Source organism: Lichenostomus cassidix, chromosome 7 (assembly GCF_008360975.1).
Source record: "Lichenostomus cassidix isolate B80296 chromosome 7, HeHo_3.0, whole genome shotgun sequence".
NCBI classification, from domain to species: Eukaryota; Metazoa; Chordata; class Aves; order Passeriformes; family Meliphagidae; genus Lichenostomus; species Lichenostomus cassidix.
In genome coordinates, this window is record NC_139488.1 from 15,465,420 (window position 1) to 15,492,897 (window position 27,478).

The window sequence follows — 27,478 nt, forward strand, 5'->3', positions numbered from 1 at the left end:
CAGCAGTTATTTTGGATTATGGCACTCCTGTTAAATTTAAGAATGTAAAACCTCATAAATATTTAAAAGTTTCAGACTGACGTGGGAAGAAATTGTTTTTGACTTGCTTTGTTAATATCCTGTTGCTCAATTTGTAATAGATTTGGAATATATTTTTATTTCTCTGCTGTTTGGAAAATTTTTAGTTGAGCAACTGCTTCAAGTGTTCTGCCTTGAATTGCAACAGGCTGGTAAAAGTGTTGGTTTCCAGTAAAAAATATCAAGGAAAAGATCTGTTTCTCTTAAGAGGCCAAAAGTTGTGAAAATTTTAATCAGATCCCACTTCAAAGTTAATGAAAACGCAGCAGTAGATTTGTAAAGATTGTTTTGCTAAAAAATTTCAAGAAGGTCTAGTCACAGTCAAATGCTCCTGTTTTAGCTTGTTATTTAAACTTTTCACTAAAGAACTAAAGAGTATGATGTACAAATGTGTTTCTTTCCAGAAAGGGATTATTTTGAGAGTCTTATTTCTATCCAGTGAGTGTGTTCATAGACTAAATATTAGTGTACATCTCCAGTATCCCCCAACTCTCTGAAGAATAACTAAATGATAAAAAAGTCACAATTTTTGTAAGATTGCTGAAGGTCTGGACAGTGCCATCTCTGGGCCAGCATTCCTGCTTCCCACCTAACCACACTTTCTTTATCTCAGAAGTATAGACATAGTTTTGCAGACCTTAAAGGGTGTTGAGGTGTAACTCCAGTTGGGATCATCTAGAAGCATTCCGAATATTGCAATGATTAATCAAAAAGAGATGCTGAATTGATTCAACCTGAATAAATATGTTAGCAGACAACTGAGCGTGCAGTTAACAGAACTTGTATCTCTGCCTGCATGTTCCAGAGGTTTTTCAGCAGTGTCTTGGGATGACACTTGAATTAACAGGTTTGTTGTATTTCCTGTATCAGTTAAACTCCCTGGCATAGCACCATGGCTTTCTGAGGTACTAGTGTGCTTTACTGGGTAGTGAACTGAAAAGACTTTTCTTCTAGCTAGCAAGGAAGTTAAAACCACAATATTAATACTGTTTTATGACAGGTTTACTCTATCTTCTCTTACATGGTAAAGCTAAAGCAGCTTAATCTCTGCATAAAGTAATTGAGGTGGTGTGGTGGGTTTTTTGGTTTTTTGTGTTTTTTGTGTTTGGTGTTGTTGGGTGTGTTGGGGTGGGTGGTTGGTGGGGGGGTTTGGTTGTGTGTTTTGGTTTTTGTGTGTTGGTTTTTTTGTGGTGGTGTTTTTTGTGTGTGAGGTGGCACTTTCTCTTCAGCCAGAAGAAGCTTTTTACATGTCAGTAATTTGTAGTTAGAGTGCACTGTTTCAAAACACAAGTTTTCAAAAATGGAAACCATAAGGTGGGTCACATAGAAGCTATAACAGTGAAGGTGAACTAACATTACAGTTGCATTAATTAATTGGTATTTTATGCAAGTGCATAGCTGGCTGTTCCACACCAGCTGAGTCCATGTGATTTTAACTAATTCAGCATTGTCCAGCTCATAGCCTGTGGGCTGGATCCAGCCCCTTTGTGAGGCTTCTACCTGACCCATCACCTTCTCACTGAGGGAGATGGGACAGATGCTCCTTCAGCGAATGCATCCCTCTGCACCTGCCCTCTCTAGAGAGATGAGCAGCAAGTCTGAAGGGGCATAAGGAAGGGTAAAGAAGCCTGGGAGGTTTGTCAGCACCTCTGCGTGGCTCACACAGGTGCTGCCACTGAGCAAGCCACAGCACATCTGTGTGCTCAACTAAATACATTAGCCAGTCTGGCACACATTCCTATGTTTGTGTGTGCACGAGAAGCACAATCCTCTCTTACAAACAGAAGTCCCTGTTATATAGACAAAGCAAAATGTAAGGCTTTTGCTGTTGTTTTATTGACTTACTATATAATCATGTTGAAAATTCTTTTATTTTACTTTGGAGAGTACTTCTGTGAGACATTTCTTGTATTCATCTTCTTTTGGCTCTATGTATGTGTAGTGAATACTGTAAAGCAAAGGCCACTTATATGCTTATGATTGTGAAGACATTTGGATGAAGAAATTCTGCAGAGCAGTATATTTACTTTGCATTTCTAAATGGTAGCAATTAAAACTTCCAGCTTCTGGCTATCCAGATGTTTCTTGCATTACAGCATTGTAATTTGCATTGGAATATATTGTGTTACTGCAGTAGTTGTAAAGTGGTCAGATTTCAGTCTAAATGCTGTATCTAGGCTCCAGTTGGGATGGTGAACATATTTCCTGCTCATACCAGGTTCATCTCCTTCCCACTGTTTGCACACTCTGTTAGCTTGATGTGTTTGCATTTGTCAGATGAACACTTTTACTGCTCGGCATTTGAATCAAGCAGGAGCTGTATTGGCAGGTCAGAACTGATGTACGGGTTGTTTCTTCTAAGAGTGACACAGAAAAAAGACTGAAGGTTTGAATCAGAAATTTCCCTTTGGCATTTTCAGGCAGCAAACATCCCTCTGGTGTCAGAGCTTGGCATTGACGATATCCATTTTGATGACTTCTCACTCGATGTGGATGCCATGATTACAGCAGCCCTGCGGATGTTCATGGAACTTGGAATGGTTCAGAAATTTAAAATTGACTATGAGGTAACCATCTGCGCTGCAAATATCGGCTGCTTTTGTCTTGGCACTGTCCTGTCCATTTGTACCCATTCAGTAGCCCTGCTACAAATTGTACTCTTAATTTCAGACGCTGTGTAGGTGGCTTTTGACGGTGCGGAAGAACTACCGAATGGTTTTGTATCACAACTGGAGGCACGCTTTCAACGTCTGCCAGCTGATGTTTGCCATGTTAACTGTGAGTATGCAGCTACACAATCCTGTAAGAGCTTTTACTGTCACATTGCCTTACCCGTCTAAACATTCTCCAGCATTCAATTTCGTTTCTAGTTATTATGCTACTCATTTCCAAGAGCAAAGCAGACAGCACTTATTCAACTTAAGGCAGCACATATTTGGCAAAACCTTATAGTGTTTTAGTGACGGTGATATCACAGGCACATTAAAGTGACTGAAAACAGATGGCAGTCTGGGAGGGCGCTTGTTATTATAGATCTTGATCTCACAAAATGTTTTTATTTTGGAACTCTTTGATTTGGTATTTATTTCAAACTCCTAATTGGGAAGTACAAAACCAAGAAAGATTAGAATCCCAAAGCATTTATTATGTTGATACTTATTATCTCCTTATCCGGCTTCATCTAAATAGTTTAGAAGGTATTGCCTGAAAACATTTGAAAATTATCTTCCAACACAGTGATCTAAGTGAATCTTGAGTCTCCACTGGACACAGTTAACACTTAGGGGTTTTATTAACATGTATCTCCAGCAGTGCCTGTAGCTCCTTTCAGCATAAAAGTAAATTCTGCTCAAAGTATCAGTGGAAGCCTACTAGAACGACTATACTGCTCTCTCTGCCTACCCCGCAGCAACCTCATTGCTTGAAATAACCCATGTTTGGCTAGTTAATTCTTGTAAATGTACCAATAAAAAACTCAGTGGGGTGCTGGATGCCAGAACTTTGTGTGTTGGGCAGAAAAAAGAGTCTGACTTCCCCAGCAGGTAGATGTTGTTCTAGTTCTTGGTCCACCCCAGCAGGGTGGGTGTGTTTCTGTGAGTGTTGATGGAGGCGTAGTGAAGCTGTACCATGCACCATGAGACAAAGGAAAGGGAGATGGTCTACGAGAGAATGGTCACCTCTTCCTCTGGGCATGCATGCGGCTGCACAGCTGAGCAGAATTAACATTGTTTCAGCAGGCATTTCCTGATGCTTTCCAATGAAACTTGGTGGTAGTGCCTGGGTTTTTACGGTTTTATAAAACTTGACATGCTTTTTTTTCTTAATTTTTAGAAGAAGAAAGGTGTTTTACTCTGGTGAGCATGGGCAAAGGCAGGCAGCGCCGCTGGGTGTGAATTACAGTAATTTCTGCCGGAGGCTGCCGGGGCGGGGAGTCCCCAGCCCCAGCGGTGACACCCCTAGGTGGAGCTCCGAGGCCAGGTTTGCGGCACGCTGCTCAGTAGCAGGGACCAGGCATCCCCATCCCGGCTAGCCGTGCCCGCACTGGGGCCAGCAGAGAGAAGCAGGGCGCTGCAGCTCCAGCAGCCGCCAGCAGCCTGCCGAGCCTCCGCCGACAGCTGCTCTGACCCTGAGTCTCACAGCGTAATTTCAGAATCCCTTTAGCAGTCAGCACAGGGATGCAACTGTCTGTGCGATGTGATTCGGCATTTTTAAGCCAAGTTCATTTCCTTGCCCACACTCCTGGTAATAAACAGAATGAGCAATTCCATGTGCAGGGCTGGATGCGAGAGGCCACAGCTTTGGACTGGCCACACATCCCACCCGCTTTGCTCTGCCTCTGGCTGAGAACAGAATAGGTTCGGTTGCATGATCTGTCTGGTCTGCTTTCCCTTCCAGAGAGACAGGAAGATTCATTTTGTGCAAAAAAAGACACAAGAGAGACTCAAGACTAGTAATAATACAAGGCTTGCCCCTACTGTGTTTATCTTGGGGATACCATCCAAGTTAGTGTGTGCCATCTTTTTTCACTGGTACAAAGGGGAAAATTCTTTGCCAAGCCCTTTGAAGGGCTCATCAGAGCCCTTCTCTGCTGGTCAAGAACGCACTACTTTGTGCCATTATTGCACCTTATTTCTGATTTCTCCAGCATAGTCGCAATATAGACTGCCCCACATATATAAACCAATAATTCTATTTTAGGACATTTTCAGGTGGGATTTACCATAGCATAGTAATGTCTAACCTGTAATGCAGTAGCCTCTAGGGCCCCACCATACTCCCACTGAATTCACAAGGAACATTCAGCTGCATTGAACAAGCCAAACAACAGAAATACAACAAAGACTAAACCAGTTGTTTCCTCTTTTGTATATCTGAAGCACATTCCTGTATATGAAAGTATGTATTTTCCCTTTCCTGAACAATTATAAGCCCAGTTCTGCAAGCCATAGTTCTGTATTTCAGATGCCCAAATATTCTGAAGACAAGCACTGCAGCAAGGCTGCTCCTGCAAGTTAAGGGAGAACATGAGAGTAAAGTGCAGGATCAAGCCCAGACTTCATTATCAATGCCTTTGCCAACACAGTTCACACTGATACCTATTTCAAAGGGCAAAAATGAACAAGTAAGCAATACCAAATTAAAATCCCATCTGGTGTGTTAATAACAAAACATATAGATGTGGGGCAAGGTATAATGAATGCAATTCATTTCCTCACATGAAAGAATGACCTCCATAACTCACTGGAGACTCTGCCACTCATGAGTTATGGGTCATTCCTTTTCTGGTGAAAATAAATTTTGCTGCACCACCGTCTATAGCCATGTATTTTTTTTCTCTTGTAAATTCAGAAAACAGGGAAATGTAATCCTCTGTTTACTTGCATTATGTTCAAAGAAGATATCCCCTTACTGTAGCATTGTTTTAAATGAAATGTTTTTTACTACATGACGTGTGCTATATTTCTTTCATATATTCAGTGACAAGACTTTTCATTAAATAAAATGTGGCATTTATTTTTGAGATATTGCTACTGTCAATAAATTACTTAATCGGCTTTCCTGCATTTGCAATACAGGTTGAATCCCTGAATTTAATCAAAGCTTGGGTTACACTAAAGAGTATTTATTACAATATCAATTTTATTTTATAAAACTTCTTTTTTAAGTTGTTTTAACTTAAACATGAATATTTTCTCTAGATTAAAACTTGACACATGGTATGTTGTCAGTTACAAACTATTTTTTAATCCCTTTTTATAAATAGACCTTTATTATTATTTGTTATACGAGAGCTATGTTTAAAAAATAAAGAGAGTAAATGCTATTTTTAGATTATTTTTTCTGCTTGGGTAGATATTACTAAAACTAGAAAAAAAGCAATGCCACTAGAAATCAGGTGAATCTCTTTCCTAATATTCAAGTTATTCTGTACACCAATGGATTCTACAAAAAATTTCATCTTTTTTTCCTCATACTTGATCGTCTTTTCTGATGTGTAAACTTTAAGCAATTATAAAGCTTTTGTAGAAAATCTTGCACTTCCCCACTTCCCACTGAAGTGCATTCCTGAGTGCCTGGGGGAGCTTGGCCTAAGTGTTAACAGTGGCCACATTTCAGACTGTCTAAACAGAGCCTACTTAGATTTGAATGTGCATTTCTTTAGACGGACTTTGTGGTCTTCGGGGTGAATAGCAGAGTTTTCACAGAGCATTGCAGCAATTGACTGGCATTTCTGAGGGGCGTGTAAGTTCTACCATGGAAAGGCAACAAGTCACCTTGTATCACTTAAGCCCTCTTCTTGCCAGTGGGTGAAATGATGCCTCATTGAAAATCAGTGAAATTTGGGATTCTTACATGGTGTGAGTGTTCAGCCTTGGTTTGGTCCTCCAATACAAATGGATTTTGTATTTCTTGTATATAATTTCCTTTCATGCTAACTAGATCATGTGGCTAATTGAGGAGTGTCACTGGAGACTGGCACTGTAAAAAGACAAGTGTAATGATTTTCCAGCTCAGCCAGTCATTTTTGCAGGCATTATGCCCTTCTGGTTCTAAAGAACCAGGTTGTTTCTGCCATGGGTAAGAGGCACAGCACTGATGAGGTGGTGTCCCACAGAGGCTCTAGCACCTTCTCCAGACAGGATCTGTTCAGGATGCTTGAGATTAGCAATAACAGGAGGTATTTCTTTTCTGACATGAGCCAGTTCAGGCAGGAAGACTGCTATGACAAGCATCCATGAGGAGAAGCATAGTGATAAAAAATGTTTCTAGAATTAACTCCCCCATTAACACAGTTATGTCTGAGCTGCTTGTAGGGAATTTCATTGCATCTGTTTTCAAACGTTTCTCCCACATTCCAGTGGGTATCTGCAGCAGAAATATGCCATTTGAGACATTTTCTCCTTAAATTATGCCACTTCATTTCACTGTCCCAGATTAAAAAAATCTAATCGTTCGTAACAGTTCCACAGAGTATATTTTATCTGGGTTCTTTTAAAGTTCTTCTGATTTAACATGTCAGCTATCTCTGACAGTAGGAATTGACCTAGATGGTCACCTCAGGATTGAAGAAATCATTCTGAACAGTAGGTTCAAAATGGAATCAATTTGGTTTTAGGTTTTTTATTTCTCTGATAGGAAAATCCAGTTACTTTCTTAGTTTGCAGTTACTGGTGTTTGTTTACAGTTCTTTTTGCCTTTAGTGCCTCTTGGGTAGCAGGGAAATGGCATGCTGGAAATGCAACAAAGATAATAACAGATCACTCCAAGGACATTATCTATTCTGCTAACCATCTGACATACAGCAGGGAATAGAATATGACAATAAAGCATTTATCTTCTCCTTACTGAAACATTCATGGTATCAAAACAAAGTTGACTGTTGCTCGATGGACTAACATTACTTATCCCATCTGCTACTGATAGTTACAGCTGCTATTTTTTTTTCTGCTCTCAGACCGCAGGATTTCAGGAGATTCTAACTGAAATTGAAATTTTAGCTTTGATTGTGGGATGTTTATGTCACGACCTTGACCACAGGGGAACCAACAATGCCTTCCAAGCCAAGTAAGCTTTCTAATTCTTACTATTTTAATTTGGTTTTCTTCCACAGGAGAGCAAAAGGTGACCAGGATAAAGAATGAAGCATTAATTTCAAGCCTTCTAGGCCAAGGCCAAGTACTCTTATTCCTGTGTGCAGTGAAGGACTATCCATCTTTATCATTCTCTGTTCCTTTAAGTAATTGCTGGCTTGTCCTTTGTAGCTGGCTGTTGAACTGACACCACATATTGAAATGTGATGCCAAAGCTTGATGTTCTTTTCAGGCTCAGCTATTATTGATTCTGGTTTTCAACCCAGGAAGGACCTAAACTGTCTGTCTGGATTGTTCTTGCTGGCTGGAGTACATGATATTAAGCAAAATCTTGTTCTACTCTTGAGAAGAAAAGAAAATAAGTAAAACTGAAATAATGCATTCACAAAAAACATGCTGCTGCCCTCAGGCACAGTGAGTTAGAAGCAGGTTTGTAAAAGGTTTAGGGGTGATACTTCTTACTGTGTAGGTAAGGGACCTCCTTTGACTAAGGTCAAATGCGTTTCAAAATCTGTGTTCCCTGAGAACAGGGGGAACAACAGAAAATGTCCCCTGCAAGATCCTGGCCAAGCTGTGAAATAAAGCTGCCAGACACAGACGCTCCTTCAAATCCCTGTTGTTTTGGTGACTCCTCTACAGTCAGAATATGAGGCACCAAGGCACTCCTGTCCTGCAGATCCCAAGTGTGCATTTGCAGCTTTTTCTGTCCTGCCTTACTGCTAATCCTCCAGTGTGATGGGGGGGGTGTCAAATGGGTGTCTAAAGATACTTGAAAGGCAGTGCTGCTGTATTAGCCTATTTGTCCCACCTTTTGCAGAAATACTCTGCTGCAATGTGTGTATGCACAGGCTGCTGCATTTCTGGGAAAAAATTGCTTCAGTGACCATCACTCAAACTGATGTTTCTGATGTTCACTAAGCTGCCATTTCCTGAGGTATGGGTGTTGCCATACAATCTCAATGAAACAATGACACTGTCTGGATCTTCAGGCACCATAGCAGGGAAAATCAATTGCAGTGCTCAAAAGACAGAGCTTGTGGTGCAAAGGTTACCGAGCACTGCTAGATGCCTTTTTGCAGCTGAGTCTTGAAGAGAATCAAAACAGACGAGACAAATGGGAAGGAAGCTCAGCTGATTGATGTTTATGTTCCTAATTTACAAAACAAGACCTAAGATTTACATCCTGGCCATTTTAGGCTCTGATTAAGGTAACCACTTCTCTGCTGTACCATTACACAAGAGTATCTCTTGTGCAGAGGGATGGCTGAGTTAAAGGCAGAAGGTTCAGCATTAGATTGCTATCACTTATACTTGCTGTTTGACAACGGAGTACGGAGGGGAGGCTACCATTTTATGACTCCATAAAGAAACTGCTGAAGACATTTAATGAAAGACAAACATTACCACATATGTATAAAACATCCCTGAAAACAGAAGCTGTAGTTTCCATAACACTGACTATGATTTATTCCTCTAACCTGACATAAATTTAAGCATCACATTTTCCTATTTTATCTTCAGTGTTCAATACTGCTGTTCTGTATGATGAAAGTTCAAGAGGTATATGATGGAGGCAATATCACAGTTGTCTCAAATGGCTCTGTTATATATGTCAACATCACATTCTCTAGGGACAGTGTTTGCTGGACATCCTTTTCTCTCATATAGCTGCTTCTGATAATTAAGTATCAGTGTGGTGCAGTTTTATGGTATATGCTCCTAGGAGACTCCTTCTGTCTCTAGCATAATCTCCTATTCTCATTTCTTTGGAAAGAAAACCCATCTTGTCACTTTAGGCTGGGTCCCAGAAGTGAAGTCCTTTGCCTGAAGTACTTTGGTACTTGGTGAAGAGTGGTATTCTGACAGTCCAGTCCCATTCTCTGCACTTTCCAGCAATTTGCGATTTTATAATTGTATTCTGTATATTTTTGTCCTTTGAACAGAAAACCTACCTGCTCTGTTCATTTTGAATCTGATTTTGGTTTAGCCAATATATGTGATGAGAAAATACATTCTAGAGATATGCTAAGCTTTATTTTTATATTTGCTGCTCTCACTTGTTTTTTGTTTATCTTAGTATTTGCACTTGGGTTTTTTGTTGTTGTGTTTTGGATTTTTATTTTAAGAGTTTGTAGCTGCCCATTGTAAGCCCTCATATTTATGTCTATTAAGAATTAAAAATAAAAGGTAGCAGGGGAACAGCCAATCCCAGCTCAAGGACATTACTGTTTGTCTTTACTGTGTAGTGCAGTGCCTGTGCTGTTTCTGAGGTCCTTTGAAAGCTGCATTACAAAATTTCTTGTCATTCCAGAAAAATCTTTAGTCAGCTGACAATATTTAGCAAAGTCTGGAACATAAATGCTTTGTATCTGGATTTAAATTAGTATTTTAATCTCCTATACTGTCTTAAATGTGTTTGTTGAAATGGAGGTGGAGAGTGTGGCTATGCGCTTTTGTTACTGAATTGTCTCTGAAAGCTGCTTCGTACGCAGATGAGCAGGATTTGTTGACTTCTGATGTTCTGTTTCAGGAGTGGATCAGCCTTAGCTCAGCTCTACGGCACCTCTGCTACCTTGGAGCACCACCATTTCAATCATGCTGTCATGATTCTCCAAAGTGAGGTACAAAAGCATTACTATTAATCTCACTGTAAGCTGTTGGGCAGTTTCAGCTGGAGAAAGGAAATAACACATACGGCACCTTTTTAATGCCCTCTCCTTGAGGAATTATTTATTGGTTACCACAAAGGTCACGACTAGCACAAAATTAAACAACTACAAATGCTGATCATAGGGCCCAGAGATTATATTTGTCTCAATCTGGGAGGGGCAAGGAGAACACATCCTAATCATATTGTTGGATTTTCTCGGTCTTCTTACATATATCCTGCTCAGTGGTTTATAGGTAGCTGGAACAGGTGCTTACCTGTCCCCATGGGTGTCATATTCAGAGTATCAGAGTCTTCCTTTACTGCCTCTATTTAATTTCTTTGGCAGCTTTTCTGTAATCTTATTTTTATTATTTTTTGATAATTTTAATAAACTATTTTTTAATTAAATTCAGTAAGATCATGCTGCCCAAAGCACATTAATTGCTTTGCAGATACCTATGAAGACAGAGCCCTTGTCTATACTATCTTGCACGTAACAGGATAGAGCATATACTACACCATGTATTTAAAAACTGAGAAAAGTGAAAGGATGGACATGGAGTCCTTTCAAAACAATGGATGCATTTTCTTAATTTATACAGATTGGTTGCTACAAAATACATTCAGAAAATATGAAACCAAAATTGCTGTTCATGCAGCACAATTGGAGACCACAGGCTGATCTCCAGTAACTTCTGAAGAGATCTGGGAATGTCTTATGATCACAAACAAATGGGAACAGGATGATAGCTTTACCTCTGTGTACACTGTCAGGGAGATTTGTCACAGGACTGCACCTTATTGTTCAGGTTCCTGATGTTATGTTTAAAAAGTAAACACAGGAAAGGAGAGCACCAGCATGAGATTTAAACAGTTCAATCCATTTAGCCTAGGCTAGGTTACCTAAAAGTGATACTAAGAATTAAATGGCCCCTTATACTGCCAGGGAAAGGCTTACGAAAAAGCAGCATTTGAATGCTGTACAGACTGGTTCAGAATAAGAAAAAAGGAAAGGGGTTTTGGTGGGGGGATTTGTTGTTTGGGTTTTTTTTTTTCCCCTCTAAATTAGTAACACTATTCAGCCTCTGGAAGAAGCTTTTCTGGAAAACGAGTTCTCTGGTTCCTGAAATCATCATAATGGAATGTCTCAGGCTCAAGATATGGACGACTCTGCAAAAGTTAATAGACCATGTCAGTCTAGATGTTTTTATTTATCTTTTCCAGCTTAAAAATGAAGAAATTTTTGAAAAAAAAATATTTGGACTCTACTCCAGCTTCTTTCAGAGATGTAAAATATTATTTAAAATTCAAGTCCTCACCGTTGATCATTCAGACAGCTTCTTCTCCCGGTCCTCATGTCTAGACCAGAAAATTAATGCTATGGAATTTTTATCCAACACATACAGTTTGCTAATGGAACACAACACTGCTTAGTTTGGAATAAATGCAGATTTGGATCCTCCAATCTGCTTAAAGATACACCGTCTGTTACCAGCTGAGCAGTTGGTCTCTCTCAAATAAACTGAAATATTATAGTCTGTCTTTGCTGTCTAATTGGAAACATAGTATGTTGTATCACTTATTCAGATTTTTATCACATTGGACTAAGGAGCTGTTTATCCTTTACTCTTGACATTCAAATCTCAATATAAGTGGTCTTGGGCTTTGCAGTGACATGGTTTTATACACCATGAAACAGGTCAGAAAGGCATTAGATATTATAGAATAATAAACACCTTGGTAAATTAGCCCTGTTGTAAGAACTCCTATTTTCTTCAGAGTACCTTGGTTTTTTTGTTGTTGGTTTTTTTTTTTTCTCTTAAATAAGCCTTAGATTCACAAACCCTTCTCCAAATCTAGCTGAAAAGAAATAATTTTATGCATGGCAAATATTTTTTTTAGTCCAACAATTAGCTTATTTCTTAAAAAATGCCATCTCTACCTCCTCAGTCCTTATCTCATGTATGTCCTCATACCATCATGGTTAAAACAACACTGTTGCTGGAAAATTCTTGGGTTAAGGGCATTTTAATCTTCCTAAGCAGTAGATGGCAGTGCATACTGAATGTGGGCACTACAGGACTAAATATCACCAAAATAAGATTCTGTTTAGAAAGAACTTCAATATTTATGTAAGTGATTAGGGGAAAAAAAGAGCTGTAATACTTTTATGTATGTTAATGGATGTGACTATTGTCACAAAGATCACTTCTTAAGCTTACATTTAGAGTTTTTCCTAAATTTTGTTTCTTTCATCATATTTTCTCAAGAATTTCACAGAGGTCTTACAGGATCTCTCTCCCTCCTCTTGTTTTCACAAATTCAGATATAAAAGGACCTTCCCCTTCTCAAATAGCAATATCAAATAATGAATTTCCTTTCATTCTGGCCGTAAAGCATCTTTCAAATTCTTGATCCATGATCCCTTAAAAAGCAGCCAATTAGGCCCACAAAGGGTGTTTAATCTGCGTATAAAGTTGTGCTGCTTTAGCTTACGTAGGCAATGGTTGTATACACTGCAAGTCAAGACAGTAATGGGCAGAGTGAGCAAATGGGCTGTTTTGAATGAAAAAATGATTTAGTGTCCTTGACTGCTCTAACAGCAGTTTGTGTGCCTGCAAGCAGCAGCACAGATAAATCTATTAGGATCACAACTCAAAATCTCCAATACACAGCTCCCCAAAACATTTAATAAGAGGAGAGATTGAGATGTATCCATAGTTTTTCCCCATAAATTGAGTCTGTGCAGGGTCAGAGCAGAGAGTAAATCTTTACTCAAGAGGCTATAATTTCAGCAGAGTTTAGAAAAACATACCAGGTGCTTGATAACAATCAACTCTTCTACCTCAATGTAATCTCAGCAGTATTAGCATTATTATTTTGTCATAGTTTTGCCATGTATCAGAAAAGGCTTGTGTTACAGGGAAACAGTAGACTAACTAGTTAGAAAACCTTTTAAAAACCTATATTGATTGTTAGCCCTTTACCTCTTTTATCTCTTTCATTATAGGGTCACAACATCTTTGCTAACTTGTCCTCTAAGGACTACAGTGACCTTATGCAGCTTCTAAAGCAATCGATATTGGCAACAGACCTCACTCTGTATTTTGAGTAAGTATTGGCATTTCCTGTATTTGATGAATGAAAATTCAGACAACTTACTCTAATGACCTATTAAATACCAATAAGTATATATAATATGAGAAATTAGTGTTTAGCTATGGTTGAAGAGGTTCAGTCTCATACTTGGTATCTTTTAGACTAATAGAACTATCTCAAGTGTCCAAGTAGCTTTTGCTTTAACGTGTAACACGTCTGTATCAACCAAAAGCAAGTGAAATCCTGGGTTTATACTTCAAAGCAATCTCAGGAACCCGTTATAGCCCAGCCCTGTAATTTTTCTATCCCTTCTGTAATCATTTCTTCAGGCATGTAGAAAATCAATGACATTTGAGAATTCTTTTCCACCATTTCAGCATTTCTAAACATGTATGCTAAGAAATATTGTATGTAGTTACAGATCTAGTTGCAGAGGTAACAAAGCAGACACTTTCCTGCTTTGAAGACAAAGCATGCCAATTCACATCACGTGATGAAAATAGATCTTAAAAAGCTTAATTGGGGAGAAATACAATAGGATCTCTCTCATCCAGTTTTCTTCCTTTTCATTGATGGCAAATCAAATTTCAAAGTAGATTTCAAGTTCGTGCTACTTGCTGTTTTTAAAATATTATTGATTATGACCAAGCTCTTCTCAGTGAGGATGTGTGGGGGGATGGATGTAGTCTAAGGAGTCATGGTGTCACTGTCACACTGCACTTCTGACATCTGGCACATGCCTGCGGCTGACTTAGTGGGAGAAGTGCTGGCAGATGTGCAGTTTCAGTGCACTGCCTTCCCAGTCTCGACAATAAGTCATCCTTAGGAATTTTGGTTGGTGTCCATTAGGATCCTGTTCCATACAGTGCTGGGTGTTATTTAGTAATGTTTTTTCTTAGGATGGTATACCTGGATTCTGCCCCTCTTACGTGCTGGTAGCTGATACCAAACCAAGTTTCAAGAAAACTTCAGGCAAAGTCTTTATCCTGAAATTGTTCAACTATCTATATCAACATTGTATCTCTAACTGTTAATTGTGAAATACTAATTGGGATGCTGCAATGTTTGCTTAGTCTGTTTCTCAGTATTTGGTTCCCATGCCAAGGGCTGTTTCTAAACAGTACTGGCAGTAGACACACTGACACTCTTTGTTTCCTGCAAGTCTATACACAGAGAAATATCCTTAGTAAAGGATTTTAGCAATAATTTTAATTATAAATAATATCTAAACATTAGTCTATGAAGAAATTTCTACTTGCTGACACGAATATCTTGAGCAGGACAAATAAACCGTTTCAAACATACTCGTTTCAAGCTGTCTGTGAGGATTGCTTGTTATCTGGGCAGCTGGTATGACATGACCGTTTGCTGACAGCTGTAAGTGAAATGGGCCTAAGTGATGGGCTGAGGACAACTGCATGAGAGGTTCAGTGAGGCGAAGGGCTGAGTCCTGCACTTGGGTCACAACAGTCCCAGGCAGTGCCACAGGCTGGGGCAGAGTGGCTGGAAAGCTGCCCTGCCCAGCAGAAAGGGACCTGGGAGTCTGATCAACTGCAGCTGAATGTGAACCAGCAAGAAAGCCAATGGCCAGGGAAGCCAGTGGCATCCTGACCTGCATCAGCAATAGTGCAGTCAGAGGGATCAGGGGAGGGATTGTCCCCCTGTACTCGGCACTGGTGAGGCTTCACCTTGGATAATGTGTTCAGTTCTGGGTCTTTCACTACAAGAAAGACATTGAAGTGCTGGAGCATGTCCAGAAAAGGGCAACAGAGCTGGAGAAGGGTATAGAAAACATGTCCTATGAAGAACAAGCTGAAGGTGTTTAGTCTGGAGAATAGGAGGCTCGCGGGAACCTTATAATTCTTTAGAACTCCCTGAAAAGAGATTGTAGTGAGATGAGGGTCTGCCTTTCTGCCATGTCTCAAGTGAAAGGATGAGAGTTGCACCAGCAGAAGTTCAGCTTAGATATCAGAGAAAAAAAAAATCACTGGAAGAGGGGTTAGACATTGGAATAATGTTGTACAGGGAGATGGTGGAGTCACCATCTCTGGAAATATTAAAGACGTGTCTTGATATGGCACTTATGTGGGATATGGATTAGGGATGATTATGGTGGCACTGGATTGATGGTTGGACTTGATGATCTTGAAGGTCTCTTCTCTTGATTCTGTGAGATCCAAGGACCATAGTTCCTCCTGCCTCATCACAAATAAATGCTGTAGGAATGTTCTGTGCTGTCAAGGAAGAGATGAGTGACAGGGGCTGAGAGGACAGCCGCCCTGGCACAGCTCCATGTGCTCCCCCTGGCTGAGATCCTGGAGCTCCTGGAGGAACCAGAGAGGGTTCACGGCAGTGCCTTGGGATGGAGCTCTCTTCCCTGCCTTAAGTTGAAAAACTATGGGGTCAAGTTGTTTTTCTAGCTTTAATACAGAGAAATAATGTCCAAAAGGGACATAACTGAATGTCAAGATTATCGTTTTCTTAATTGCATAATTGATTTTTATGAGCTTCACGAATCAGAAGACTTCTAGCAAATGAGGCCTCTTTACTTAAAAGTCTGAAGAGAAGTTATTTCTTCCTCTTGTATTACTAGGATTCATTTAAAAGGTGCTACTTTATTTCCGAAAGTGCCTGAAAATCACTCTCTGGGAACATTAGTGGTTTACACTTCCTAAAGCCACCCTACGTGAACAGGTGTTTCTACACAAGTACCTAATTTGTTTGTTCAGTTTGCTACATCTTCAGTATTTTTGTAGAGAGGGAATTCTCATATCAGTATTCTTAGAATGACTAAGCCTAATGATCACAAGCTCCAGGTAGCAAAACAGCAACCAAACTCCAGGCAGAGCAAGACTTCATGACCTTCTCAAGGCATTACTTTTATACAAACAAACAAACAAACAAAAATGTTACTTTCAGTGAAAGATGAGATGGAAAATATATTTGATTTTAGTACGTAATGCTAGAGAATTATACTTGTAGATAATACAAAAAGTAAAAGCATGGAACCACAATGAAGTTTGTGAAAATTCACTCAAATGATATCTTGAGCCACTGGGCTGTAGAGCAAATGGATTTGTTATACATAGGAAAACAACCTACCCTTCGAGGTAAAATACAGCCAGAGTCAGTAATACTCAAAGACCCTGAAAAGTCATTACAATTCAGTTTGTTTATGAAATTCTGCCATATTATATTTGCTTATTAATAGAAAACCTCATAATTTTGGATACCAGGCATAAGAAACCAGTAGGAAACACTAAATTGTTTCATTACACGTGGCTGCTTTCTTCAGGTTGAGTCCTTCCTACACTGGAACTTCTCTGTGGAGCTAGACTACTACTTCTGTATCCATTTAAATGGATTTCAAAGAAAATCCTTAAAGGTTTTAGCCTAACATAAGGCCTTGAGACTCACATTTCCAGTTACTGTTTATGGACCTCTACATTTTAAATTTGAATATTTTAGGCTTCTGAGATGTCATATTCCTGAACTTTCAGCTTTAAATATTCTTGCCTGGTTTTTGTCCAGGAATTGTTCAGAATATCCAATACTTCAAAATGAAATCTTTTATTTCCCAAAGCATAAGGGATTAGATGTCATCATGCAGTCCTTTTATCTCCCTGTTCTAGCTGCTGTATGAAATCCATTACAGAAAGGCCCTGTAGTAAGAGTGACTGGTCATAGAAGCATGAGAGTCAGGGACCAGAATAATGCAACATGCCTCACATAATATTCTGTCCACTGATCAAAGGAGTGTTTCTGGAGGTGTGCATGTCCTTGTGTGCAAACAAGTACTAGCTGCCATCAGACTGCACTTTCAATAATCACTGTTCAAAATTTCAGTCTAGTTGAAGTAAATGTAGAAAATACAAGACTTTGCAAACTCCCTCCTGTTGAAGAATCTAACTACATTTCCACTTGACAAAGAGACAGCACAGTCTCATATCAGATGGGGAACTGGACTGTCACTCGGGACATAGGTATTTATTTGCTTTCCAGCTTTCATGCTCATATGTTGTGTCACGGGGGGAAAGTTGCTCCAAGGTTTTGTACCTCAACTTCTGCTATCTCTTGGGCGGGATCTATTACATATTGTAGTCACATTGCAAGCAGTAAGTGCTGCTTGGAGTCTCAGTGCCATAAAGATTACAGAATATGATGAGTCAGAATTTTGATTCTTAAAGGCAACAATCAAACATTAACATGTTTTGTCCATCTCACGTTTTGTCCCTATTTGAGGACACAGGGAAGATATTCTAGAAGACAAGCCATGGGACCAAGCAGGGAGATCTAGTTTCCAGCCTATAAGAACTATGAACTCAAGACAGCAGCAGCTCCTGTGTGTCTCTGTTTCTTTCTGTGTGCTGGAAATAACAGGGATTGCAACATCTCTGAAAAACCCTTCAGGATATAGAAGTAAAAACCATTTTGCAAGGAGAAGAAAACAGAAGCGTGTGTGTATTTCTGGGGTGTTTCTATTGTCTGTCTGTCCACTGCTGTAGGGGTGAACATTTCATGCTTCCGTGGAAGGCGGAACATTTCAGAGCCATTAATTTCCTTATCTGTCGAGACCATAAATCCAATATTGCTTTTACTAGGCAACTCTGACATTGATAACAGACATTTATAGAACATGTTCGGAAATTAGTATGTTTCGCTTAAATGGACTGTCAGTGTAACGACTTTAACAATAATACATGAGGTGCAGTGATTCTGTATCACACAGAGAATTGTGTTTCTACTGCAGTGCTGCCCTGGAAATGTCTTGTTTCCTTCTCTGACAATCTTGCTTTTTTGCAGGAGAAGGACTGAGTTTTTTGAACTTGTCAGTAAAGGTGGTTATGATTGGAATATAAAAAACCACCGAGAAATATTTCGGTAAGCACTGCTATTTCTTGCCTTCTCATTATTTCAAAGTGTAGTTGAAGGATTTTCATGTATTGTGGACTGAAGGCTTAGAATAACAAGAGAAAGTATCTTGTTTTAAAAATATGATCCGTGATATGAACTATATGGTATGATTTTTAAACATTAGCAAGCAGCTGGGATTAATCAACATGACTTCATCTTCTCCATTCCTATTTCTCCTACACACTGTCGTGTTTTATTCCATCTCCCAGCCTCACCAGTTCCTGTTCAGCCCTTCTGCTCTTTTTCCAGAAAGTATCAATATTCTGCCTCTGTACACAAACATGTTTCATGTCTGTTTCCCCGTTCCCTATTCCTCTGAGCTGTCGTTTTGCACTGGCAATGCACTTCTCTGCTCTTCCAGTCTATACCTGGGAATTTTCATATATAGAGTAATCTTCGAGCCCTCAAGAATGCCCTGAACATGCACCCTATTGAAAACCTCAGACTTTGTGGGTGGTTTGAGTCGATCACACTTTTTAGACAATAAAATGTGTGTATTTGCGTATGCATGCCTGATTATGTCTCGTTTTAGCTGAAATTTCATTAAAATTCTGTTATCTTTCGGTCTTTTGACAAAATATTGGCCATTTTCTATTTTCCATACCATTTCACCCATTCCTAATTTTAGATTCAGGCAATATATTTGATGCTTCATTTTCAGTGCCCTTGTTCTTCATTTAAACTTTCTTAGACTTTTATCTGCATCATGTACTGTACATAAACGCTTTCTACAGCTGAATGGTTTCTTTCTCCTAATGCATATAAAACATGGTTGTAGCTAGGTATTAAACTACAGTGGAACCGTATAGCTCATAGTAAATCTTCAATTTTTATTGTAGATGAGCAGTAGAAACTGCTTAAACAGTGTCTGGGATGCCTCCTGTGATTATAGGCTCTCTTGCTACAGCAGTCACTTACAAATAGGCATATAAATTAATCCAGTTGCAGGTGTTATTATGTAATAATACCCTTACTTATATCATGTGAAGCACATGCTTACTAATATATTATAGGTATTAATGTAAGTAGTGTTAGAAGTATTGCAAAATTAGCAATTACTCCCTTGCAATATCATTTCTTTTCTAGTGTGCAATGCACAATACCAAAATTCATCATCTTATGACCTGCAACACATTAGGTTTCCAAGGCACAATTGTAACGTAAAAGCCATGCTGATGGCTGAGATTTCAAACATGTCATTCTTTTCTAGAGGAAAAGAAGGTGCCAGGGCTGACATTTTATATATGTATTATTTATTTATGCATCCAGAGCAGAGTTGTTTAGAAATTCAACAAAGGTTGATTCAGCTTGTATTGTTCATTTCTGTTTTTCAGATCAATGCTAATGACAGCCTGTGACCTTGGAGCTGTGACCAAACCGTGGGAGATTTCAAGACAGGCAAGTCATGATTAATGGCAGGGCTGGGAGGAGGCGGGACTGGCAGGACAATATTCCCAGGGCCCTGGCTTACAGGGGACCAAAACTGGAATCAATTTACAGCAGTATTAATGCTATAAAAAAATAGCAGGGGGTTTCTGCAAAAAATGGTTTATTGCATAATCTTTCCCTGTACACATGCTGGTGTGTACATCTGGCTTTACAGCCTCTCCTCTTACTAACCTTTAAAATCTATATCCAAAAATGGATGGATTAAAACAGAAAAGGCATCTAGTCACATGTAGCTGCATTTACTTGTTTGCCCCAAAGTTTTCCTTGGCAGAGGCAGAATCTTCCCTAAATCAAAAATACCAACAGATTATCTGCAAATTTTCATTCGCATAAAAGGTTCAGTATATGTGATAAAAGAAATGTGTTCATTTTCTATACAATGTTGCAAAACTGCAAGTGTAGTATAGGGCTTTCTTTAACATCCTGTACTGAGAAACCGACAAATAAAAATTCAGGGCTCTGCTGCTGAGTAGGCTCTTTAGAAATATATGTAAAAATATATGTTTGCCAGCTTTGGCAAACAGGTACAATACAAGAAAGCGACCTGTCTCAAAACTCTTGTCCTTTGCCCCATGATTTTCCGTCTTCTAGACATTCTTCTCTACCCAGAAACCATCCTTAATATTTCCAATATCGACACTAATCATTCTCTGTCGTTCACTGAGGCCCAGAACAAGCCAGTAGAAAACAGACTGTGTCAGGTTTCAAAGGAACAGACAGCATCAAGAAGCAAATTGAAAATAAACCAGCTCAGCTGGATTTGGATACACAGCTGGAGGAAGTTTGGTGTAAGAGAAAGTAATGGTTATAAAGATGGGCTGACAAAAAGAAAGCTAGGCCAGGTAACTAGTGATGCAGGAGCAGCCAGATTCCTTGGAGGAGGACAAGCAAGTAACAGAAGCTGAAAGGGATCTACAAAAGTTACATGCACATCAACTGAATAAAAAAGCATTTATGGGGGGAGGGCTTCACCTCAGCTTTCAGTTTTGCCAGTTTTTTTTCTTTACAAGCAGACTGGACTGCGACAACAGTTCTAAGGCTGTTGCATATTCTTGGCCAGAATATGGTCTCCTTGCATGGAAATCAGGGAAACTGCTTATATCTTGCAGTGGGAAATTGAGTGACAAAATTTTTCAGTGCCACCTGGCCACTGCTGCAGTATGGGCAGTCCCTCCTCATTTTTCCTCCCTAACCCAGTCTGCATTTCATTGACAGCCAAAATTTCAGGTAGGGTCTGCTTTCCTTGTGAATCTTTGTGCTATGCTGCTGAATTAGTGCTGGAGTCTCTGGCAAACTAGGGATTTTTATGCGTATTACTTTTGAGGTCTACAGGTGAAAATTCCCTTGCAACTTAGTATACAGGTTTACTTCATTGAAAAAGCCAGTCTGGAATTGCTCGAAACATTACCTGCTTGAGCAGAAGTGCTATAAGTCCACAGAAGCAAAACAGTAAATAGTTGAACCTCAACTGTGCCACAAGGAAAAAAAGAAACATATTTGAAACAAAGGGAATAAAGGCCACATGTAAGAAGGAAAAATTCAGGAAGAGAAGACTGAAACAGGAAAGAGAGAAAGGGACATATGGAGAACAGGATCAGAATAGCACTGAGAGACAGGAATGATACTATGTCTTGATTATTTTTATACAATACACTTGGCAAACCCTTAATTGCTGCTAAGTTGTTAAATTATTCCTCTATCTGGAATATTGATCCATAATTTTATTAATGCACTGGATTACATACATTATAAAGTTCCAAACGGTGATAGCCTGGTTTAAGATTTAAGAGTACTTTATAACATCACTTTACCTACTTCCAAATTATTTTGGTACTCCTTATTTCACCTATAACAAGCTTAGCATTTGTGAACTTTACCAAGCTGTTGCCAGAACAAGAAATCTTGAGATTTTATGAAGTGCACATTCTCTGCTTTGTTTACCCTCTTGTGCCTTGGCATTATGAAATAATTTCCTAGTTTAAAAACAATACACTGGCAGGACAGGAACCTTAAGATGTGAATGCCTCTTCAGTAGATTGGCTTCCAGTATTTCTGCATCTCAAAATGTTGCATGTGCTTACCTTCAAAGCCTCACCCATGACAAGAGTACAGTAGTACATCAGAACTGCTTACTGTTTGACTTCCTAAAATTCCTCTGGTTTCCGTAACTAAACTTATTTTTAAGTCTTGTCTTCTTCTAAGAAGCACAAATTTCTGCAGTGAATAGAACATCTTCTTTCACAAAAGTCAGAAAGATACATTCTAACTTCCAACCCATCACTTCTTGATTTTAAATCAAGATGATCATCACAATCTGAGTTCCTGCTTAGGTATCCAGATCCTATAGTGATGACAGTCAGGGGGGAAAAATGTAAAGCCTTGTGGAGGAGAAAACCCTTTATGAGTTCACATAAGATTAAAACAACAAAGGGTATTGGCTAATTAAGTTTCTTTGATAAGCAAAGTTGTTATTATAGGGCAACAGTCTGTAAATAACCAGAGAGCTCTTGCATGTTTTACAAAGCAGTTTTACAGACATAGTGGTGGATGCCAACAAGAAGCTATAATTTTCTATTTTGATCTCAGTTCTTGAATAAGTTGCTTATAACCACATTGAGTGCTACCTTGACATTGCAATGTAATTCCCCAAGTCAAATCCTATAAAAAAGGGATAAGTAAGTCACTGTGCCTGTCAGTGACTATGGCTGTTCATACCCCCTGTATGCCCAGTCCCAAAAACTATATGAACACATACCTGTCATCAGTCATGTAAGTGAGGTATTTCACTTCTTTACAGTTAAGCACAGGCTGAAGTTATGGTCTTAGCAAAAACTTATTATCCTAAAAATTATGTAACAAGAACTCTAATATTTGTAATGGTTTTTATTTTAGGCAGCTGAGCTGGTAACCAGTGAGTTCTTTGAACAAGGAGACAGAGAAAGATCTGAACTCAAACTCACCCCTTCAGTAAGTTTTCATCACTTCTGATACAGTTACTTACTTGAATAGAGTAAGAAAATATCATTGGGTTCATTCACAAAAAATGAACTGTCTTTCGTACTCACAGAAAAATCTTTGAATAAATAAAAGCTCTGTCCAATAAGGATATGCATTTATAACCACATATAAAAGCTCTCCAATCAACACAGTCACTTTTGCATTGAGCCCTTTTACCTGTTTTCTGTATCTATTCCTAAGGTTACCCTATCAGTGAATTTTCTAAGCAGTAGGTATTGGTTTTAATACACAGAATTGAGCTAAACAATCACAGCTACCTGTGGAAATCAATTGTCAGATTTAACTTAAGTTTCAGCTTTATATCTGTGTTATTTGATGTATCAAATGCTGAAATGCATTTCTATAAGTATACAACTAAATACAGCACTGTGATGGAAGGAATAAATAGGAATTGAGTGGAATATAGGCAGATGGGTATAACGTGTCAAACAAGAACTAGGAAAGTTTCATAAAGATTTTCACTGAATAGTTAGAGGAGAAAGCCTTATCCAGGTTAAATAACTCAAAATGTTGAGAAGCCATTATCTGGAGGCAACAGAAGGGTAACAGAAAGTATTCTAAAAACTCTAACTTACAGATCATTCACAAATATGCTTCCAAAATGTTATGCATCCAAATATGAAAAGCCCAGTCCAGTGGCTCAGACTTGTTCTCACTACATTAATACTCATACATAATCCTGTGGGGATGTAGTGAAGTCAATAATATTTAAAAGTTTGTAGTAGTTAATGCTCAGCTACAATGAATGGCTTTTCACTTTGTATACTGTCAGAGACTGGGACACCAATGGATTTCTTCCCTGTAGTAGTCCTGTATGTACATCTCAGAAACAGGGGTAACTGTAGTCCAGGAGAAGAGTAATCAGACAGTCATGATATTCACAATTCCAAGAGCAAATCTAGGCCTGAAGAACTGCAAGTACCATTCCATACAGTCTGTCTTCATGTAGCAGTGAATTCCAGTGTAAATGGCCCAGGCTGAGCAACCACAAGACTTATTTTGAGATGGTATTACATCTACATTTTGGACATACTGTACACTTGGTAGAATCACTGAGAAAGACAAAAGCCAGAGCTTTTTTTTTTTTTTTTGGACTCTTGTTCTGAAAATCTGCATCCAACAGCCTAGACAGGTAGGAAAGAAGTGTATTGCTATAAATAGCTTTAGTATTTTTTCCATAACAGGGAGCCCTCTCACTCACAGCGAGCAGTGAATTAGGCTGATTCCACAGAAACAAAGTGATAACTTCTCCCAAAACAGATCTATTGATTTCCAGCCCTTTGGATTCACAGTTGTGGTTGGTTCTGCAAAATGGGTCTGTAACTGGGAGGGAGAGAACCAGCCCAGATCCATCACTGTTTTGCTGAGCTGGAAAACCCTATGTCAAAAAAGAGAAAATTCTGCTCAAAGGTATCTGCTTTACATTCCTACAAGAGGTTACTTACCAGCTCAACTACAACTGTGGAGTATTTATTTTACACCACAAAATTATAAAACACAAACACATTCAGCCTAAAAGTTTCAAAACAGAATTGAAAATAAACAGTTTATTTTTCATGCCAGGCAAAGCAGTAGGAAGACAGATGCAGAGATCGGTTATGGTTTACAAAGTGTTCTGGTTGTGAGAATTTGATCATAGCTGCAAAGTGCTGGATGATGTGTCTGTAAAATACTCCAGTGTAATAAAGCATGACGTTTTTGTTCCCTTCTCAATTCAGGCCATTTTTGATCGGAACAGGAAACATGAACTACCCAGATTGCAGCTCGAGTGGATTGATAGCATCTGCATGCCATTGTATGAGGTAATTTTTACTTACTGCTCCTTAGAGTCCTGAGAAGATTATTCTTGTCTCTCTAGGGAAAAAGAGCTGGCTTCCAGAGCAGCCTTGAAGGCTATGTGAGCTCTTATCTTTGGCTTTACCAAAAGTCTGAATTCCAGGCAGGAATCTTCAGATTCCCTGAAGGTGGTAATGTCTGTAAAAATAATTCCCCTCTAAGTTATAACAATGGCTAGGGCAATTGCTTACTTTATTATGTTTAAGACAAACTGATTCTCATGATGGTGAGGTATGGAGTGCTTTACAGAGATGTGCCAGAGAGACAGTCTCAGTAGGTGCTGTCAAACTTGTCCAAAGCTTTTCCCCCAAAGGGAAGCTCAAGCCTGAGCCTTTGCACTTCCTTCTGGCACTTTTCCAAACTGCTAAGGGGCACTCTAGGCCAAGCCTTTAAGGTCAGTGACAAACAATTTGTGGTTTAACCTGTGCTGTTTAACTCAGAGTTTACTTTTGTAATGGTGCTTCTACACAGACTGCCTGGGTGCTTGGCATACCATGTGTAAGCGCCCAAGTACTCCTTTATTAAGGCTAGAGATAACCACAGAATCATTAAGGTTGGAAAAGACCTCTAAGATCATTGAGTCCAACCATTAAACTAATACTGCCAGGTCCACACTAAACCATATCCCTAAGCACCACATCTACAGGTTTTTTGAATGCTTCCAGGGATGGTGATTCCACCACTTCCCTGGGCAGCCTGTTCCAGTGCTTGACCACCATTTCACAAAGAATTATTTCCTACCAGAACAATGCTTCTGCCTGTTTGGATTAAATAGCTTCAGGATTTGACTGAAAGCACGCAGACTGCCTTATGCCAACAAAGACTGACTGGTCACTGATATCTGAGAAAACAGGAAGATGTTCTTACTCAGCATCTTTGAGGAACTGCAACAAGTTCTCCCTGTTCCCACTGCCTAAACTGCCTAAGACCTCGAAGCAGGGAATGGGTCAGTGATGATACACAGCAATACAAGCTCCCATGTTAACATTAAAATGATTAACTTAGGACTGAACTTCCCTACACACAAATGACGATGGATTGGCAGTTCCTTTCATTTTATAGACCAAGTATATTACCCATATCATACAATAAGGATGTAAGAACACCCGTAAGAAGGCCTATAAGAAGGACAATGTGCTCTCTCCCCTCAATACCTTGTGGCATCTGAGGCTGCAACCATGGCAATAATGAAATTACTAGCCAGCAGCAATGGCAATTCCGGTTCTGTGACACATAGAGCAGACACTTGTGCAAGCAGCAAGCCAGGCTGCTGCTTTGCCAAGAGATTCTGTCCCTTTCGAAGGTTGGTTTTTGTCCTGATGAAATAAACTGCAGTTACTGTTTTCAAACAATTAAGGCAAAGCAAGCATGGAAGAAGAATATGAATCTATATTGTTTAAAATACCAAGATCATTTTGGACAATATGGGGGAGGGATGACAGACACTGATCTTGGACAGACAGTCTTTGAAAATAGTGTTCCTCTCAATAATATAGCTCATATTACACTAGAATGCGTATTATACCGAATTCATTATTTCTAATAGCATCTGTAATCCAAAAATGTACAGTAAAGCAGGAAGAGCTGATAATCAGGCCATCCTCTGCATGAGAAAACTACATCTGAGCACTAAAGCTCTGGTTAGTTAGCTCCATCTTAGCAGGAGATCTCTGGGGAATATATTCACATCTGATTTCCCTGCTTTCTACTGTGTTTGCATCATGCTGTGCAGCCATTAGCCTGCTGCTCAACAACTTAAAAAAGAGACACCATCAAACCTGGAAGTCATAGCAGCACCAGCCTTAGGGGTAAACAGAAAACTCAGTGCCATAGTATCACACTGCAGGAGATTCTCTCTTCAATGTGGAGCCAAGTTTTAATTTTCATATCCAGCTTAATCAAACTTCAATACACATATCACATCAGCAGAGTATTCAAGCATTATAAATCTTCTGTTTAGGCCTGGCTGAACACTACAATTCTGACCATATCCTAGATTTTGGGTTGGGGGTTGTTTGTTTTTTTTACGTTCTTTGAAATTCTTGCCATTGTAATACATTGTAGGAACTGCATGTGGGGAGAGAACAGGTTACATCATTACAAATGCAATATAAAGAGATGGAGTGGCAGCTGATAAATCAGTAGAATATTAGCAGTGCTCCTGTAGCTCACTACCATGGTACTTAGAAAAACTGTATGCCTGAAAAAACCCACAAATATTTGACACTTACTTTCATACTAAAATTACAACATTACACCACAGAGAACAAAATCAAGGCTTTTGTATTTATTTTTTTCCATGCTAGTGATTAGAAACCCTGAATCCTTGTGGGATTCTATCACATCCAGAGCCCTGAAGGGAATGCTGGGGGGAATGCACCAGTCCCTAGCAATGTAGTTGCTAGAGCATGACCTAATGCTGTGCTCTGTGTTATTTCTCACACACACAGCAGAGATGATCCCAGCAACCAGTGAATGCTGGCAACTCCCATTAAAGTCACACGTGAGATCAGCAAAGCTACTTGAAATTGCCTTTGCTCAAAGTAACTCCCAAGAGTAGGCTATTCCTGGCAGCTGCAGACATTAGAAGTATGCACTACTGAAGGAACTTCCCAAACTTCCAGGAGTGGTCTGACACCATCCCAGTGCCTCTCAGTACTAGAACAAACTGCATCCACTCTGCAGTTCAAGCTTATGAACTAGGCTACACCACAGTGCCCACGAGGAATGGTTCATGCTTAAAACAGTATATAAACTTTGCAGCATATTTGAGAGTTATAGCTTTTCTAGACTTTTTTTTTCCTCAGTTCTGAAACATCCTTTGTGGAGATTTGGCCCTATC

At 39.3% G+C, this 27,478-nt stretch overlaps 1 protein-coding gene across 1 annotated transcript in view; it reads left to right on the forward strand.

Annotated features, from left to right (window-relative positions):
- The window catches only part of PDE11A (phosphodiesterase 11A), a 116,832-nt gene that overhangs the window by 73,397 nt on the left and 15,957 nt on the right, over window positions 1-27,478 (forward strand). The window contains exons 11-19 of the mRNA XM_085066356.1: window positions 2,499-2,645; window positions 2,749-2,856; window positions 7,535-7,644; window positions 10,201-10,291; window positions 13,331-13,431; window positions 18,223-18,300; window positions 19,668-19,735; window positions 22,679-22,749; window positions 24,519-24,602. Of these exons, the coding sequence (XP_084922482.1) occupies window positions 2,499-2,645; window positions 2,749-2,856; window positions 7,535-7,644; window positions 10,201-10,291; window positions 13,331-13,431; window positions 18,223-18,300; window positions 19,668-19,735; window positions 22,679-22,749; window positions 24,519-24,602 (858 nt within the window). The remainder of the gene's footprint in view (window positions 1-2,498; window positions 2,646-2,748; window positions 2,857-7,534; window positions 7,645-10,200; window positions 10,292-13,330; window positions 13,432-18,222; window positions 18,301-19,667; window positions 19,736-22,678; window positions 22,750-24,518; window positions 24,603-27,478) is intronic.